This window comes from Etheostoma spectabile, chromosome 5 (genome assembly GCF_008692095.1).
Source record: "Etheostoma spectabile isolate EspeVRDwgs_2016 chromosome 5, UIUC_Espe_1.0, whole genome shotgun sequence".
In the NCBI taxonomy this organism is placed as follows: domain Eukaryota; kingdom Metazoa; phylum Chordata; class Actinopteri; order Perciformes; family Percidae; genus Etheostoma; species Etheostoma spectabile.
Genome location: NC_045737.1, coordinates 8,673,578 through 8,692,079, shown reverse-complemented (window position 1 = coordinate 8,692,079; position 18,502 = coordinate 8,673,578). Strand labels below are relative to the sequence as shown.

General features: G+C 40.4%; 1 protein-coding gene across 1 annotated transcript; it reads left to right on the top strand.

Moving 5' to 3' along the window:
• The first annotated feature begins 5,580 nt into the window (after positions 1-5,580).
• On the top strand, positions 5,581-18,290 carry tbx5b (T-box transcription factor 5b). The gene is given in 10 exon segments (XM_032516392.1): positions 5,581-6,025; positions 7,333-7,506; positions 8,046-8,140; positions 8,444-8,563; positions 9,974-10,121; positions 11,564-11,716; positions 13,534-13,625; positions 14,615-14,868; positions 16,193-16,384; positions 16,387-18,290. Coding segments are annotated over 9 exon segments (1,605 nt in total). The 5' UTR covers positions 5,581-6,025; positions 7,333-7,338; the 3' UTR covers positions 16,770-18,290.
• The last annotated feature ends 212 nt before the right edge of the window (positions 18,291-18,502 follow it).

Here is an 18,502-nt window from a genome sequence, read left to right as displayed (position 1 = left end):
GCAGCTGTGTGGCTGCAGGACCGAAGAGAATAAAATGTCTCCACTGAACAGTTTAGATTGTGTTGTGCGTAAAGAGAAAGGCCCTGAGTGCTTGTGAAATGTCAGCTATGTTGAAATGAGTTTTCAGTCTGTTAAAGACAGAACTCCTCCAGGTACTGAGAGAAATCCAAGCAGAAACATGTGGCAGGACCAGTGGTGATGTTGAGAGGGATGAAAGTTTAAGAAAAGAAAACAATAGAGAGGGATGGGAGGATTAGGTTGTTGGGGACTGTTATTTGTGTATAACAAACTTCACAGCTTGTACTTTTGGTCTTGTAAAAAAAAAAATCTAAAGTGTGTGGCCTCTGACACACCGTTGTAAAACCTCCCAACAATATAATCAACTTCTCTGGGGAGTTTCTCACATCTCCTTGAATATTTGTTCACAGCTAAACAGATTGAAAGACAATAAATAAAAAAGGTCTGAAAAATGGCAACACACAATAAGCACATGAGGTTCGGTTCTTTTCTGTGTGTGCACAATCATTATCTAAAGGTCACGCAGCACTTCAGTTTGACGCCTGTGAGTGACAGGCAGCTCTGAGGGCAGACTGCTCCCTAAATGTTAATGTTCCCACATGAATGAATCTGCACCAGACTGCTCTCTCCCATGTCTCTGCTTCTTCCTGATGCCATTACACCCTGGTGATTTTAGATGTTGCTCCTACATATAGTCATGTTCCTGTAGCTCTCGCTGGATGGTTCTGCTATGTTGCTAGTTCAATTGTTTTAGCTCAAGCAGGTAGTATATAATGAAGACAACTTTGTCGCATTTATTTCTTTGCTTTTCCACTGTTCCACTGCTATTTCCTTGATGTCAGATGAAATCCACTAGAGGGAGCTGCAAGACACCACTCTTCATTCACCACCTTATTTAGCATCAGCCTGCATGCAGCTGAGGAAACTGTCACTTTAAAACACCAGCATAGTAGTCATAGATGCCTTTTAATATCTATCACAATATAAGTTTGATTATGCATGATATGAATCGTGGATAACATGCCAGCTGCTTAACAATAACAAAGTACAATGGTTCCATGTGTTGTATGTCCCCTTCAAAATAAAAGTTCCAATGATAATAAAATTGAGGGCTCAGATCAGAGAAAGAAGTGTAAAATAAATAAACATGCAATAACTTTGTTATATCAGAATGAAAGCGGTTGACTATTTAACCAAAAGGCATCCCTAGTTAGCTACAAATAAGAAGTTTAGTCAAGTTATATTCACAACAGTTTCTTAATGAAATGGTATCCAGCTGTATTGTTTATACAATGGTCTAGAGAATGTAGTGACAGTTTTTCATTTGTTCACAGCTCTGTGTAGTAGTTGCGGTGGCTAGACTATCACTTCACTGCTTTGATTTTAATTTCCTTTAGTATTAATAAAGTAATTAATAAAGTAATCTAATCCATCCATCCATCCATCCATCCATCCATCATCCATCATCCATCATCCATCCATCCATCCATCTATCCACCCATCTATCTATCATCTTCTACTACATCTATCTATCTATCTATCTATCTATCTATCTATCGATCTATTTTATCTATCTATCTATCTATCTATCTATCTATCTATCATCTATCGTCTATCTATCTATCTATCTATCTGTCTGTCTATCAATGAAAGTACAATGGACGCTACAGCTAGACACTGGCTATTTATGAAACATGGGAGAAAGAATTTTCTGAACAAAAAGCATTTTAGTTGGAGTCATAATGGTGATTGAGTCACTTTTTAAAGAGTTTTTCAAGGTCTCTGGAGAGTTCACCCATGCATGTCAATAAGCTACAATTACATGTGAATGGATTTGATCAGTGTGTTGAATGTTTAGTAGAATATTGCAGTTGTACAGCTCATAAGCCGTAAGTGACATCCTACAGTACATGGTCACAACACTTGAGCCAATGACTATTAATTCCAAGTGTAAACTAACAGAGGTAATGACTAACGATTGAGGTTTGTTTTGTTTCGTAGGTTGGGTCTCCAGAGGTCTCTGAGTAACATTGACTGCTGATGTATGATATCTAAACCTCTTCACTTGCCAATAAACCACCAAGTGATCTGATCTGAAAGCACATTTACAGATTACACTGACTTTAAAGAAGGGTGCAACATTTAACCAAGCCTGTGCAGAAAGCAGAGTCTCCCTACCATGTGTATTATGAAGTCATATTAATGTGGAACAGGTTTTCCTTCATCTGGACTTGGAGGCCCCGTCTGGACCGCTGCCAAACCCCCACCCTCTTCTGTTCCCACATCAGACCACCTTACAAACTGGAGGTTGAGGGGGGGTTGGAATGTATTTTGCCCTGTGTGATGTGATTGTTTGCAGAGAAATGGGTTGACCTTGCCCTCTAATGCCACACACACACGCACACACACACTCGCTCTGGCCGAGCTGGAGGTGTGTGAGACAGACCTGCTGAGTGCAGGAGGTCTGGGACCCCGTCACCACTTCCTTCCAGACAGAGAACAGAGGATCCAGTCAGCTGAAGCCAGGATGGGACAATAATGAGCAGTCCAGCCACCACCACCACCTCATTTCAGGTAATATTGAAACCTTCACCTCTCACTTTTCTTTGGCGTAGACCAACCAACAGATGGATTTAAGTCAATATAAAAAGTTGTGATCCAAAAAGCAATGGCCAGTTGGGAAAAAAATACACAGTTATGATTAGGATGCTACAGTAAAAATGTTTATTGTTGTTTATTATAATAATTATTTAATCTTGGAAAGGGGATTTATACAGGCCTTTATGAAAAATATATATCATACATGTATATGTTTAAAGATATTTCCATTTAATTCCATCACCTTTGATTCCATCAAATCAGCTATAAACATTATGAAAAATGTAAGACCAGGTTTTTGATACATAAACATGATGAAGGTTTTGTGGAAGATATCATTTTAACTCTAAGTTTGTATGATTTATTAACACTTTGTTTTTGATTGTTTAGCATAATACAGCGTTGTATAGCTGAATCGTTGCTAAAACTGTCGTTTCAAAACTTATGTAGTTAGTCATTTTTGTCAATATATTGTGTTATTATTATTAAGCAGAATAGATTTGGGACAAATTCGAAACGTTTTACAGCCTGGCCACAACATTGATGAATTTGTGTTTTGGATTGCCAAATTAAAAATGCGCGTTTGGAAGTAGGCTACAACGACAGAATGTATCAGGTCAGGAGTACAGGCTATTTTATTATTTATAATATTTTGTTATCAATATTAATGTCATTATGTTACTCGATCGTGTAATTGCAACATGCAACGGACGAAGTGTCAGAACTTTTTGGAAATATTGTATATGATCTTTCAAGAACACGCGACAACATTTTGGTTTTCAAAATAAATTACCAGATTACTATAGCAACGTGTCTGTCCCACTCTGTGGTTAAAGGCGCGATGAACAGACGAGTGACTTTTAACCAAATCACTCATTTGGACTAAAAAGTGGGAACAGCGTGTTACCATCTATTTGACTAACTTGTTGTTTTTAGATTAAATAAACATACTTTATTATATCTATTTTACAGTATACAGTAACTACCCTGTGGCAACGTCTTTGGTCTGTTAAATATTATTATTATTATCATTAATAATAATAATAATAAATAATAGTTATAGTAGTAATAATAATAATAATCATAGTAATAATAATAATCATAAATATAATAATAATAATAAAATAACAACGTAGGAGCTAATATGAGTCAACATTTTCCACTGGATGTAACTTCAGAGTCAAGAAAAGATCAATCAAAGGAATTTAAAAAGAATTCATCTTGGATTTGTTTAATTTGCTTCACCATGTAATCACATGTTTTTAGTACAAAGTAGTCTTTCTTTGTATATAAAACAATATTTAGGTCTGCATTTTGATTCGCCACGTCTGTTTATTTCTGTTCATGCTTGCAAAGTCAAATCATTGACCTGTTGGTTACGAAGGGGCTCAAACCAAACCCCACTGTGAACAAATATAATCCGTGTCAAATCCATATATATATATATATATATATATATATATTCATACATATAAAATACTGTTTATACTAAAACTGGCAGCAACACACTAACATGTCAAGCTCTGGTCTGATCGACTACTAAAAGCATCGTTGTTATTTTAGTTGCATTTAGTCATAATAATAATTCGTTTCTGCAAAGTCCAGATTTGTTGCTTGTTGTTGAAATTCGACTGTATTATCAGACCCTCGTCATCAGTAGAAGAACAGCAAGATAAATCGTGTATTTTGAATTTCACTTTTCACTTTCAAACACGGCGTGTGTGAGCTGCATCCTCTTAAAAACGGCAATCGGCACCGCGTGTGTCTGCGCGTGTCTCTGTAGAAATTGATAAGCTTATTGGTTTCAGAGCATATCGAAAACTTGATGGGCACACTCTCTCTCACACACACACACACACACGCACACGCACACACACACGTATACACACGCACACACACACACACACAGACATGCACACACACGCACACACACACACACACACACACACACACACACACACACACAACACACGCACACACGCACATACACACAAACATTGGACACGGTAATAGCTGCAGTGGATGATTTTTCAAACAAAAGATAGGCAGAATGCGCAAAACGCAGGCTATAATAATTCATTTCTTTTTGACACAGAATTTATTATTATTTAAATCTGTCCACAGACACTCTGAATAAATATAGACTGTGGTTAGGCTGGATTGAGTGCAGGAGAAACGCGAGTACAAAGCTGTAGAAAATCGGTAGAGTTGGGTAAGCGAGAGATTCAGCACGTTGACCTCGCAGTGACTCCCTTCAACTTTAAACTCTGGATGCCTCTGGTTATCAGGATCTACAGTAATCCAATCAAAATGATGCGCGCTCGCGTCAACCCGCTGCTGCTGCTCTGCTGCTCTGCTGCTGACATAAGGCCTCATGTTTCCATAATACAGTCAGATATTATGTGTGTGTCTTTAGAGTAAACCTGTGGTTTGGATTTCAGGATATGCATGAACCAAATCCTCATCACATTTGGGTGTGTTGTAGTTGCGTTAAATAGAAGTCTACAGGGCACTGACCTGAATAGAAGAAAAAAAATGATAGTCATCTTCATCTCACACCCATGTCAGAAGGCTTGCAGAAACACTAACATGTTCCCACTTTCTCTGACTTTAACAATAACAAGTGTATCTGATTAATCAGGACAGTTAGATAAATAATCCATTTTTGTATGGTATAAAATCAAATGAGCAGGCTGTGTAAAGGATTAATTCTCACTGAGAATGTGAGCATTTATTAAAATGCTTAAAAAAAAAAAATCCTCAACCGAGTGTGTGTGTGTATGTGTGTGCGTGTGTGTGGATGTGTTTGTGTGTGTATGTGTGTGTGTGTGCGTGCGTGTTTGTGCATGAATGTGCGCGTGCGCGCGTGTGTGGGTCTGATTGGCCAGTGTCACAGCCGTGATTTGAGCTGCAGACACCGATGCACTGTGCAGACCTATGGGAGCGCAGGGAAGGCAGAAGGGGGAGGGCAAAGTGTTTGAGGCGGACTTGACTCCATTTGTAATGAAGGATCTGATGAGCTGGGTTCAGATCAGGGCTGCCGCTGAGTCCGCGAGGACAATGCAGGATAGGAGCGATATTATGAAAAAGAGATTACATCCGTTTTGAGCGGATCTCGGGCTCTGCAGCTGGCGGTGACTGGGGGGCAGCGGAGCGGACAAGCCGCGGTCTGCGCGCTGGAGACGGACAACGGAGTCAGAAACAACCCGATGATATTTCGGAGCTGCACCGAGAACATTTTGGATTTTTGAGAACCGACACCTCAGACATTTGGACAGTTGATTTTTTTAAATATAATCTGTTGGAAATCCAAGCAAGAAAAAAGAAAAGAAAACACGAGCAGGCTGCAGAGCGCGCAGGAGCAGGATGAGCGTGTCTTGTGCAGGGAGAGCAGAGTAGTGCATTTGAGGTAAAGGCCCTCGGGAAGAGACCGTCCGAAATTAAACACACATCTAAACACACACACACACCGTTTGGACACAGACGGTGGTTAGCTTATTTTATGTCAGTGATATGCACTTTAAGAGCTGCTTCCATTTTTAAATAGCACGGCTGTAGTTTGGCATAATTCAGTTCTTAACACACTGTGGAACTTCAAGCTCCAATTATTGTCATGCATTAAAGTTGACATACAAAATATGAACATTAGTGCAAGTTATATTACCACTGTAGGTATAATAATAGCCTACACTCTGACATCTGGATTGGTAATACCAAATAAATATGCATGAACAATGTCACCATTTAAAAAAACAATAACAATGTTCATGTACCTTTAATCTTATTTTAAGTTGACATCTGTGATTAGATTATTACAGTGTAAGTCAATACGCTATTTTGCAAAGAGAGGACCAGACGTTGTTTGTGGGTTTTCACCACAATAACAAAGTGCTCATAGGGCGCCTTTCCATGGGCAGCCCCCCCCCCCCCCCCCCCCCCCCCACACACTCTGACATCTCTCCATTAGTGCATGTGTAGCTACTGAGCATGTGTGTGTAATTCAGGCCTGTGTGTAATGTGTGTAAAAACAACAGAGTTTAAATTGTAATTTCCCCTTGTGGGATTAATAAAGTATATATTATTATTATTAGAGGCCAATGTTAACCGCCTGTAGGAGCCACATACTGTATACTGCTTATGGTCTTATTTTTATTATTATTATTATTTTTTTATTATTATTATTTTATTATTATTATTATTATTATTTATGTTTTAGGTGGTGGGCGTGTTTATTTGAGCGGAAGTGATCACATGATTGTTTGCTTCACCTGTTCACCTGGGTTTTTGGGGCTTTGACAGAGAGGGGGGGTGAGGCTGGGAGTGAACACGTTCTGTTGACCGCAGCACTAACGCACATATCGACACAAAGCAAATACCAGCATACATCTGGTAACTACAAATTACTAGTTGTATTTTACGTGTGGAGGAATAAATCATGGCAATACAATCTTGAGCGTGTGTTTATGTATCTCTGTGTTTAGTCCCTCGCGGCAGCACTCAGTTGGACTGTGTAGGCCTATCTTTTAACAAAATCAGTTCCTCATTAATAGGCTATAATAGCTACTAAATATGCTATTTTTTGTAATCAGATCTGAATTAAGTTGAGACTGACCTCAATTTGCCTTGAATTATATTAAATGACCCGTGTGTGTGTGTGTGTGTGTGTGTGTGTGTGTGTGTGTGTGTGTGTGTGTGTGTGTGTGTGTGTCGTGTCAGTGGGACATGGCAAACGGAGGGGACCAGTTCGGCCTTGCAGAGCGTCCGGACTCTGACTGCATAGATTCCCCAAAAGAGACCAAACAGGAACATGGCAGCTACACTTTAAGCTCCCCCGTTTCCCCGCAGACAGCGTCCAGCCAGCAGGTATCGGCCTGTGCTGTGGATCACAATGTAAATATTTATGATCGATTAGTCATTTCAGCTGAGTGTGACGTATCCTGGACCTCAGAACTGTAGAAACATATTCACCTCATTATTTATTAATTGTTGTGAGTATAATTACGGTGGATTAGGTTTATTAAACCTCTCCATATAAATATACACTACCGGTCAAAAGTTTGGGGTCACTTAGAAATTTCTAAATTTCCGTCAGCAGTTTTATGTGCTTACATAATTGCAAAAGGATTCTCCAGTGTTTTCTCAGTTAGTTTTTTAAAATGATATCAGATTAGTAAACAGAATGTGGCCTCTGGAACATTGGATGAATGGTTGCTGATAATGGGCAATGTAGATATTGCATTAAAGATCAGCCCCCACTCAGATCAGCTGGTATTATGTCTATAATGGAGTGGCATGGAAATTTGTAAGTGACCCCAAACTTTTGACCGGTAGTATATATACTGTATATGCTTAAGGCCTAATGCTTTAATTTCCCTTCCAGAAGACTTCCTCTTTAGTGTTTGTGAGCACTGTTTCTATGTTTGTTGCAGGGGATGGAGGGAATCAAAGTTTTCCTCCACGACAGGGAACTTTGGACAAAGTTTGATGAAGTGGGAACAGAAATGATCATCACCAAGGCTGGGAGGTAAGCGCTCATAGGAGGAAGAATAAATCATCTGCTGATTATAGTTTTATGTATTTTGTTTTACTTTGGGATTATTTGATTTATAAATTAGTTTTTATTTAGCCAAACTAGATCGATTTTTATGAGCCGCATGTCTGTTTCAATACTTCTGGGACCAACATGTAGCCTGCGTCGCCAGGCCTCCGGGGACGTTGTCTCAGAGGAGACTGGCTCTTTATTATAACTTCAGGTATTTTTCGGAATCTAAACATGTGTTTATTTGAAAGGGATTCATTATATTTTTCCTGACTGTGCTCTTTGTAGGAGGATGTTCCCCAGTTACAAGGTGAAGGTTACAGGACTCAACCCAAAAACCAAGTATATACTCCTGATGGACATTGTGCCCGGGGACGACCACCGCTACAAATTTGCAGACAACAAATGGTTCGTATATCAACATGTATACGCGTGTAATGGACGAAATCCAAACTTAGATTACCCCCCCCCCCTCCCCCCTCCCCCACCAAAAAAAAAAAAATCGAAAAAGCATCCATCCCCAGTGTCCCAATGAACAGGTCAGCTTTCCCATAGACCCTATTGATTATCATTATGTAACCATGTAAACATCGTTTACAGAGTAATTAAACGATAACACAGTCACCACTATTTTAAATAGATAAATAATAAAGATTAGTATATTTTTTTTTTACTTCTGGAGAAAAAACAATTACACCAAAATGTTGTCCTTACTTTTTCGTTGTTAGGCCCCCTATGGATTTAACATTAGAAACGTCATCCTTAAACCTCTGTAAAAATAAATCAAACAGTTGTGGTTTTACCCTGCACTCCCTCCCATGCCTCTAAAGGTCGTGTCTTTCTTGCAGACTGGGATGGCCTAATTCCCTGTGTGTCTGCCCGCCGGTTAAATGAAGGGTTCACCGGGCGGACAGACCGCACAGACCGGATTAAAGTCTTCCATTCTATGTTTGTTGTGCTGGGGGGGGGGGGGGGGGGGGGGGGAATCCGAATAGACCACTGACTCTACAGTGGGATCCGTCAATGCTCTGCCTCTTCAGAGCATCAGACACTCGGTTCCACAAAGTAAGGGGCCGGAAGCAGGAGGATGCACACTGTGGATCAACACAGTGATACAAATGCGTAATGGAGGCGAGCGGTGTTTACAGAGATACGTCGGTGCTGCCTTTAGGCAACTTTAAGAGAAAAGTTTTGAAAGAATTTTGTGTGGGTGTGTGTGATTGGTCCCATCACCTTACAGGCGGCAAATTTGCTCAAGGTCAAGTCAGTTGACGTTTTTAATCACAATGGTAATATTTATTAAAGGCCTTTATTGTTTGGCTTTATTGATTACATCAGACACTTATTATTTAGTATGATCTATAAAACGTCAGATGTAAACATAATGAGACACTCACCAGAGTGCGAGAAAATAGTCCAATCGGAAACAGATTCGATAGTTAAAATGTTGTTGGATGTTTCTGGTCCTTGCATTTTTTTTTCTTTTTCTTTTTTTCAGCAAGTTTTTCTCGCATGCGCCTAACAACATCTCTCTTTCACAAAACAGCCTAACAAAGGCTATAGCAACTTTGTAGGACTTAATTCGGGGTGACTTAGCTAAGGCCCAGATGTGGATATGTGTGTAAACTTTAACTAAACAAGGTGCATTTTTTGATTGTCTAATTAAAGCACCAGGCATTCTGCAGCCGGCGGCAGTGCAGGTCTCCTGCGCCACGGGGCGCCGGACGGAGCAGGAGGCTGGTCAGACGAACCGCTGTGACCCAATAAGTGTCAATGTCTGCCCGTTTTCTGATCCGCTGCATTTCCTCTGCTGTAAAGGTCGGTAACGGGGAAGGCTGAGCCCGCGATGCCCGGGAGGCTCTACGTCCATCCGGACTCTCCCGCCACCGGGGCTCACTGGAGCCGCCAGCTCATCTCCTTTCAGAAGCTCAAACTCACCAACAACCACCTGGACCCCTTTGGACATGTGAGTCTGTCTTCTTAATAGCATTTACCTAATGTGGTGTCTTTCTTCAGAACAACGAAACATGTTCTTGGTCTGCTTGGATTTAAAAATAGATATATATATTTGTTTGCCCTTTGAATGGCTGGACTTGTACTTTTATTCCATAAAGGCCTAGTCTGGCAATGTGAGACTTAAATATTAATATAGGCTAGGCCTAACAAAACGACACCAAAAGACAAAGGCCTACAATTAGCAATAACAATGGAATATTGGTCATATCAAAAAGCCATAATATGCATTTTAAATAATCAACCATGAGTGATGTTTTTGATTTAAGAAGAAGTCCTAGGCAGGCAGGCGTTGCCACATGTAGTTCACTCTCGGTAGCCAATCAGCACGAGGGCCAGAGCGGCCACACTCCAGACTCAACAGAGAGACTCAGTCCCCCCCATGCTCAGCCTGTATGGCTCCAGTTACCAATACTTACAGTCAGAGTCTAGATACACCTATTTCACGAGGGAGTATGCTGTAGGCTACAGCGCGAGAGCAGGTGAGCACGGATTGTTTTTGCGCGCGCGCAGAAACCATCTTTTAAGGCTTGTTGTTTTAGAGGAAATTATTTTAATGACTGTTAAGCCCATTAGCCAATGCATGTCACCGGTGGACACGTCATTGCGATTAAACTGAGCCCTCCTGGATAAACAAACGTGCTCGCGCCCGTGCGTGCGCATATAGGCTACAAAGGGCCGTTATCAAATAAATAATTAATAAAACCACTTGTGGAGTTGCTGTGTCGTGGGAAATAAGATTGGGGCTGAAGTGGTCACCAAGTGTGACCTCATACAAATTCCAGTAAGTAAGTCTTAATTTCACCAAAAACATTTGAATAAGTCTGGTTGATCATCAGTGATTCAATCGAATTATATTTTAAAATGTAGGCCTACCAATATGTCACACCACGTGGAATATAAAATATAGTCATGTTTTATTTAGGTGTGGTTGAAAGGAAATGGGCACGGACAAAAAGAAATGAACTGTGTCAAATTTGTTTCACTAATCATTTAGTTTTAAGGTGGCTACATCCTTGGTTCCATGCATGGTTTTTGATTGGCATTATCATAAAAACTAAAACAAATATCAACATAAATCATTTACCTGTGTGTTACACATCTGAATCAGTAAAAAAAATGTTGTTACATTCATGCAGAAAATATGACATCAATATATGTGTATTTTTTAATCCAGGCTATAACAAAATGAATTGTCTTGGATGGGGGATCAGTTTGTTCTTACTGATATAAACATATGTCATGAAGATGAATGTCTTCCATGAAATCTGGGTACCTTGACACGAGTTGGGTTTAGGCTCCAACTGGCCTCCAGTCCAGGTCCCAGGATCTGCTGGTGGGAAACATGACAGGTCTGTCAATCTCACCTCCTCAATCCCCTCTATCGCTGTGTAGATAATACTCAACTCCATGCACAAATACCAGCCTCGCCTCCACATTGTCAAGGCAGACGAGAACAACGGCTTTGGCTCAAAAAACACGGCTTTCTGCACCCACGTCTTCCCTGAGACGGCATTCATCGCTGTGACGTCCTACCAGAACCACAAGGTACGCTTTACACACCAAGAGCACCAAGATACTGTTCTAATACAGGAACTACTGGGAAAACCCACCTAAATCTCTTTTATGGGTAAACCTAATACAGTGACTGCAAAGTTTTAAAAAATGGAATACAATACCAAAAGTGATATTTAGACATTACTTGCTGCTTTTTTTAAAGGCTAAAGGCTACCTCATAATTATATTATTAGTAATTAATCTCATAGTCCTGTGTGTGCAAATTAAAAAAATCTGCTGTTATATTTGTGACTATTTAGATAAGTGTAAAAAGATTTGCCTTTGGTCACTGACCACACACAAACTTCTGTCTCTCCCACACACACACACACACACACACACACACACACACACACACACACACACACTTTTTCTTTGTTTGTATTACTGTCTGTATTTTGTACCCAGAAAGTAAATTTAGATTCTTCTTTGTTTATGTGGCCCTTACGCAGTATTTGTAAATATGTCCAAAAATAAGTTGTGTGTATATGTGTGAGTATGTGTGTGTGTGTGTGTGTGTGTGGTGTGTGTGTGTGTGTGTGTGAGAGAGAATGTGTGAGAGTGAGTGTTGGTCTGTAATGATCTGTTTCTTTCCCTTGATCCTGGATGATCCCTTCTCTTAGCAAGACAGATTGCTAAAGTTGTTTTGCTAGTTAATTTTTTAAAATATGTCATTGGATCACATTTCTTAACCAAACATTAATAACAAATAAATACATTTCACCTATCATTTTTAGAAATACCTTGTTAACACTTAAAAAAGCAGAGGTCTACATTTTGCACACTTTTATCTACAGCTTCAATATGGTGTTCTTTTATTTATTGTATAAACAAGTATTTAATCCATTATGTAATCACATTCATTTATTTAGAATAGTAGATACAGTTTTTAGTTCATAAAAAATGTTTTAAAAAAAATGTCATTCATAATTTTATGTATAAAGTTATTGGTAATAATTGTTAATAGTTGTTAAATGTAATTGTTGTAACTGTCTTTTTGATCAAAAAGTCTTTAATGAAGGTTATATAAATAATTAAGTGTAATGTAATCAATTCATATTTTGTATTTTAAACTACTACTAATTTATTGTATTATTATTATTAGCAGAAGTAGCAGAAGTAGTAGTAGACAAAATGACCATTGAATTGCTTTTGAGAATTAGAAAATTATTAACTTTTTTCTGAGCTATTACAGATGTGTAATTGAATGTGCAAAATAAAATCTTAATCTTTATGGTTTAGTCGTACATGCAATAAAAAGTACTATTGAAATCCCACTATTAGTTCCAACCTTTGTGTATAGGAGAGTTGAGCCAGTAGTTTGGTGGATCAGTATTATCGGCACTTCAAAGTTTGTTTGGACCCGAGCTCGTGTCAGATCTTCAGTCCGCTTGGCTGCTATGTGATGAACACCCTGTGCAATAGTTTCCCTCCATGACATCACTGAGAAAGGTTTGAAGACTTAAACATCAAAGCGCGCCGCTTTGGACCTCTAAAAGCTTTGGTCTGAAATCCTTAAACCTGGTGACTGTTTGGGTAAACAGTTTATTCTGTGTCAGCTGGCGAGGACACTGTCCGCTCCGGTAGAAATGTCAGCAGCTGAGGAATGTTGGCCGTGCACAGCTTCAGCGGCGCTGCTTCTAACATCTGCAGGGCCTCTCACTAATAGTGAACGGTTTCAGGCAATGAAAAGAATGGTTTAAAAACTGAAAGTGCCTTTGTGTGTCTGTACTTGAACAAAACTGTATTTGTCTGCACCTCTTGTGGTGTAATGCTTGTCTCTGAGCTTTTCTATGTTTTGTGCTCAGATTACACAGCTGAAGATAGAGAATAATCCTTTCGCTAAGGGCTTCAGGGGCAGCGACGACAATGAGCTGCACCGCATGGCCAAGCTACAAGGGTGAGTGCAGCTTTGTTGATGCCTGCGATTGTGCGTGTGTGTGTGTGTGTGTGTGTGTGTTTCCAGCATCTATGTGTTTGTCTGCACTCATAGGATAATAATAATCCAATCCATTCTTCTCACTGAGGATTGTTATGATGGGGTACATATGGTCTAAGGTGTGTGTGTGTGTGTGTGTGTGTGTGTGTGTGTGTGTGTGCGCCATTGTCACCTAAAGGTTGATCTTAGCCTAAAACCTAGACCAGAGCGTGCAGCAAAAACATGACACACCGGGCGTCAGTCCCTGCATTGATAGATAGATAATATCACGTTGCCGCTGGTCTATGATACTGTCACTACGGATCAGCTGATGGCCCTACATGGTGTCTGTTTGCATATTAAACTAATCTCCATTCAAGCACTTTGGCAGGCGGTTCAGATATTTTAATAAGTCAATGTGAGAGGATGTTGCTGAGGGGAGGGGGAGAAAGAAAGGAGGAGGGAGAGAGGTTAGTATTAAATGCTGCAGTGCTACCCCTGTGTTACTGTGCTGCTGTGGTTGGTGGAGAGCAGAGGAGAAGAGAGTCTATCTGAAGTGACACACGGATGGATGTTTATTTTTAGCACGCCGTATTATCTCACAACAGGACTGTGTGTGTGTGTGTGTGTGCATGCGTGTGTGTGTGTGTGTGTGTGTGTGTGTGTGCGTGTCCAGCATGTGTGTGCATGAGTGTGTGTCACTGTCTCAGCGAGGGTCAGGGAGATGTGGCCCGCTGTCCCCTACATACCACAGAGTTCACCAATAGGGCAGTGTGTACAGAGAGAGATCAGAGCTGAAAGGGTGGGGACAGCTAAGTAGACTTGAAAGGAAAGGAAAAGGAGGGGAAAAAAGCCCACACAATACAACCAGGCGGAAATAAATGTAACAGAAATACCTGTACAGAGACAGGAGAGGTCGTTTTAGTTGCTTCTCCTGTAATTCTCAACCCACCTCCACCTCTCTGTTTCAGTAAGGACTACCCTGTGGTCCCTCGCAGTACTGTCCGTCAGAGAGCCTGCTCCACCACGAGTCCCTTCAGCGGGGAGGGTCGGGGTCTGCGAGGGTCCCCCGAAACTGTCGGATCCCCCTACAGTTGTGAGAACGGCTTGAGCAGCGGCAGTCCTCAGGAGCTGCTGAGGGCTCCCCCTGCACACTACGCGCTGCCTCATCCTCACCTGCAGCACGGCCGACAGCCACAAGTCTACCACTGCACCAAGAGGAAAGGTAGGAGGAAGCTGTGTGTCTCTGCCCTCAGTACACTGTGTAAGAAGAAAATGATTGCCTATCTCAAGCTGTAAAAACATGCTCAGCTAACTCCCTGACACAGGAGTACAGATATGACTTATCTATTTTTCATTTAATTATTGTAATACCTTATGTAATAGAGACAGTAATTGTGTCCTAAAACTGGTCATTTAGCCAACTTGTGATTTTGTGCCAAAATTATTATTATTTTATAATTAAAACAGTATATGCGAATGTCATAGTTTGTTTCTGTTGCAGTTTACCTGCAAAATGTGAAAGTAAAACGACCATTCCTGTGATTTCCCTTTTTTTTGCCCATTGAGTGCAAATATACATACATTCTGTTACCGCTGGCTATCATCAAATATTTTAAGTTTTAAGATTGAGCTCTCAACTTTCAGTGTTAAAATCTGAGAGTTAAAATGTAACTGAGTTATTTGGTTTTAAAGATGTTAATCAGTTAAGTTACATCCAAGTCAGAGCATCTTCTTAGTTATGCAGTTACTGCTGGGCTGTTACTGGCATTCCGTCTGTGTTTGCAATCTGTGTGTAATTAGCATCAGATTTACTAGTGCAACAGCTGAATGAATGAATAAGTAAGTTGTTCTCATGTCTGGTAATTTACACAGTTAATTCAGACATATTGATCAACAGCTAAAAGAAAATCGGTATGATGTGCAATTCTGCACTGTGCTAGAGAAGAATGCCGAAGGCCTTTTAAATCTGGAATATGCTACTACTACAGAATGGTCTGCATTGATAATAAGTATACCGGTACCCTATATACTTTTTAGTTAATAGGACTGGGTAGGTTTTAAATGTATTATTGCAATACTGATACTAGGCTACTGTATGTTAACACTATGCATCAAGAACAAATAAACATATTTTCAATAACTTATTGCTTTGAAAGTATAAACCTTTGTCTTCTACATGACCCTTTTTCAGCCAAACGTAAACTTAATTAGTCTAAACTCAAGGAGCCAAATAATCAGTTTGCCCAAATAAAATACTGTCTTCTTTCATTGGTAAAATGATGATTTATATCAGAAACTATTTGATCAAAGAATAAGTAAACTTGAAGGTTTTTTATATAGTGTGATTTGGACACATTTTGGGATAAAACGTGACCCTTTTTTTCTGGCAAAAAAATGCACTTTAACTCTGGCATAATGTTTTTTTTTTAATGTCTGATGTTTGAAGTTGAAAATTCCGTCTGAAACTTTCCCAGTTCTTACTTGTCATTAACGCTAAATAAAAAATAAACACAATATCTTGTCTTTGTCTGTCTCTCTCTCTTTAGTGGAGGAGAACTGCTCTTCAGGAAACCCCCAGCACCCGTACAAGAAACCCTTCACCGGTAGCTCTCCAAGTGAGGGCGAGTCTTACTATCACCCCTCCTCCTATCCTCCTCCTCCACCTGGTCTCTCCGACATCCCACTCACTGACTCCCCATACAGCTCAGACATGGTGCAGCGTCAGGCGTGCATGTTTGCCAGTCCGAGCCCAGACTGGATGAACTCAACTGTACATCCTGGTCATACACCTGCCCGCTCCCCTCCGCCATGACCCCCATGAAACCCTACCCACCTTACACCCCTCATCCTCCTTACAGCTCCAGCCCTCAGGGTTCTCGACTCAGCGCTATAGCCCACCAGAACTCTCCGCCGCTGGGAGAACACATCACCCACGACCCCTATCAGAGCCAGAGCTCTGGACCTCCATCCCAAAGCTCCCAAAACATTCAAAGCAGGCAGCTGAGCTCTCCGCTCAGAGAGTATCCTCGCTACACGCGAAACCTGTCTCCTCCTCTCTACCACACCCTAGAGACACATACACACATCAGGTGTGGCGTCCCAGAATGGAGTGCAGCCTCCTAACTGAACCAGAGGACATACCCGACAGACTGATTAGTGGGCAGAGATTCCTCGTCTCAAATTCAGTGACCCTTCTTTCTGCACTTCTGAAATATACTGCGCCATATACGGACAAAATATGATTTTAACTTTGTAAAATAATTGTTAAAAGTGTGATTTTTGTGCTGTGTGAAGAGGTCTCATTTGTTCCTCATGTTGCTCCCCTGTGCTGGATGGAGCAGTGGATTGTTAAAAACTGGACTTGGACATCCATGAAGCTTCAAAAAAAAGTCTGAGCAGCACAATCAAAGTTTTACCTTATCACCTTTACATAACCCAAAGACTGGTTTCATCCAACGGTCTGCACTGTGAGCCCTATTAAGGCCAGGCCATGAACAGCACTAGGCTGTTTTCCGCTCAATGAATCCCACATTCTTCATTGTTAATGATGTAAATTGTGACACACTGTCACACAGGCAGTAATATTTACTGACCAAAATAATCTCGGCTCTCACAGCAGCCTGAGGGAGACTTTTTTTTTCCTTTAGTGGAGCAAAGCACAGCTCAATGCTCAGTCTCAGTGAAGGAGAAAAGGCATGAGTTTGTGTGTCTGTGTGTGTGTGTGTGTGTGTGTGTGTGTGTGTATGTGTACGTAAAGCCTATGTCAGCTCAGCTCAAGGATACTATGAATGCATTTTCAATGAGACAGCCAGTAGTAGCTGCGGGCACTGCACCATAGAAATAAACAGTTTGTTTAGACCATGCTACAGGCTGAAGGACCTGTAAACAACTTCCACTGCATTCTGGGTAAATGCACAACTCAGCCTCACACAGCTGCCACCGCTGTCCTCTCAGTCACCCCCAGCTGACCAACCAGCTTTCTCCTTGCACTGAGAACCAGCCAATGAACACACACCTCTCTTTTATCCCCAGCTGACCAGTCAGAGCTGGAGCGCAGCATGTGTCATGTGTGCGTGTGTGTGTTGGCCCATTTTTGTTTGTTTCGGAATTATTCATGAGTCCAGTGGTGATACATGCAAGGATTGCTCAGCAAATAAAAGAACCACAGTGCTGTAAACGTGACAGTGTCGATGCACAAACTCTTTAAAATATATTTTTTGGTCTCTTTATTTTGAATCTAAATACTCCTTGTCAGGTCCAAACAGCATTTCTCCATTAATCACTTGTGTTAAATACATTTCCCTGCAGATTTGGGTTGCGTGACTTTCCTCCTTTTAGCTAACTGTAAAGAAAGATTTTTGGCACTTACTGTGCAAGATGAGATATTGGTTGATTGTAGTGTAATAAATCAGTATTCATGTTTCTGCCCAGGTGTTTTACATGCAGTGATGTAAGAAGGTGCTCTAACAAAAACAAACCATCAGTATGTAAAGAGGAAATCCTCATCATTCCTTGATGTGTATTTGATTTGTGTGTGTGTGTGAGTATGTGTGTGTTCCGAGATGTTTTTTTATAGTCTTGTTCTTGTTATAGTATTTATTACTCTAGATTTGTAAAATTACAGTTTGTTGTTAACTTGTGAAACAAGAAAATATTGTTCAGAGATATTTGCTTCTCTTTGAAGGTTTGTTTCTGGTTTCACCCTTCATCTCCAGGTGGTGATAAATAGTTGTGCAAAACAAACTACATTTTCTGTTCTATGGAAATAAAGACAGATTTATATACAAAAAATGGGTGGCATTTTAGTGAATTTTGCATAAGTCAACTGGTTATAGTGTTCTTATTTTTGTGATTAG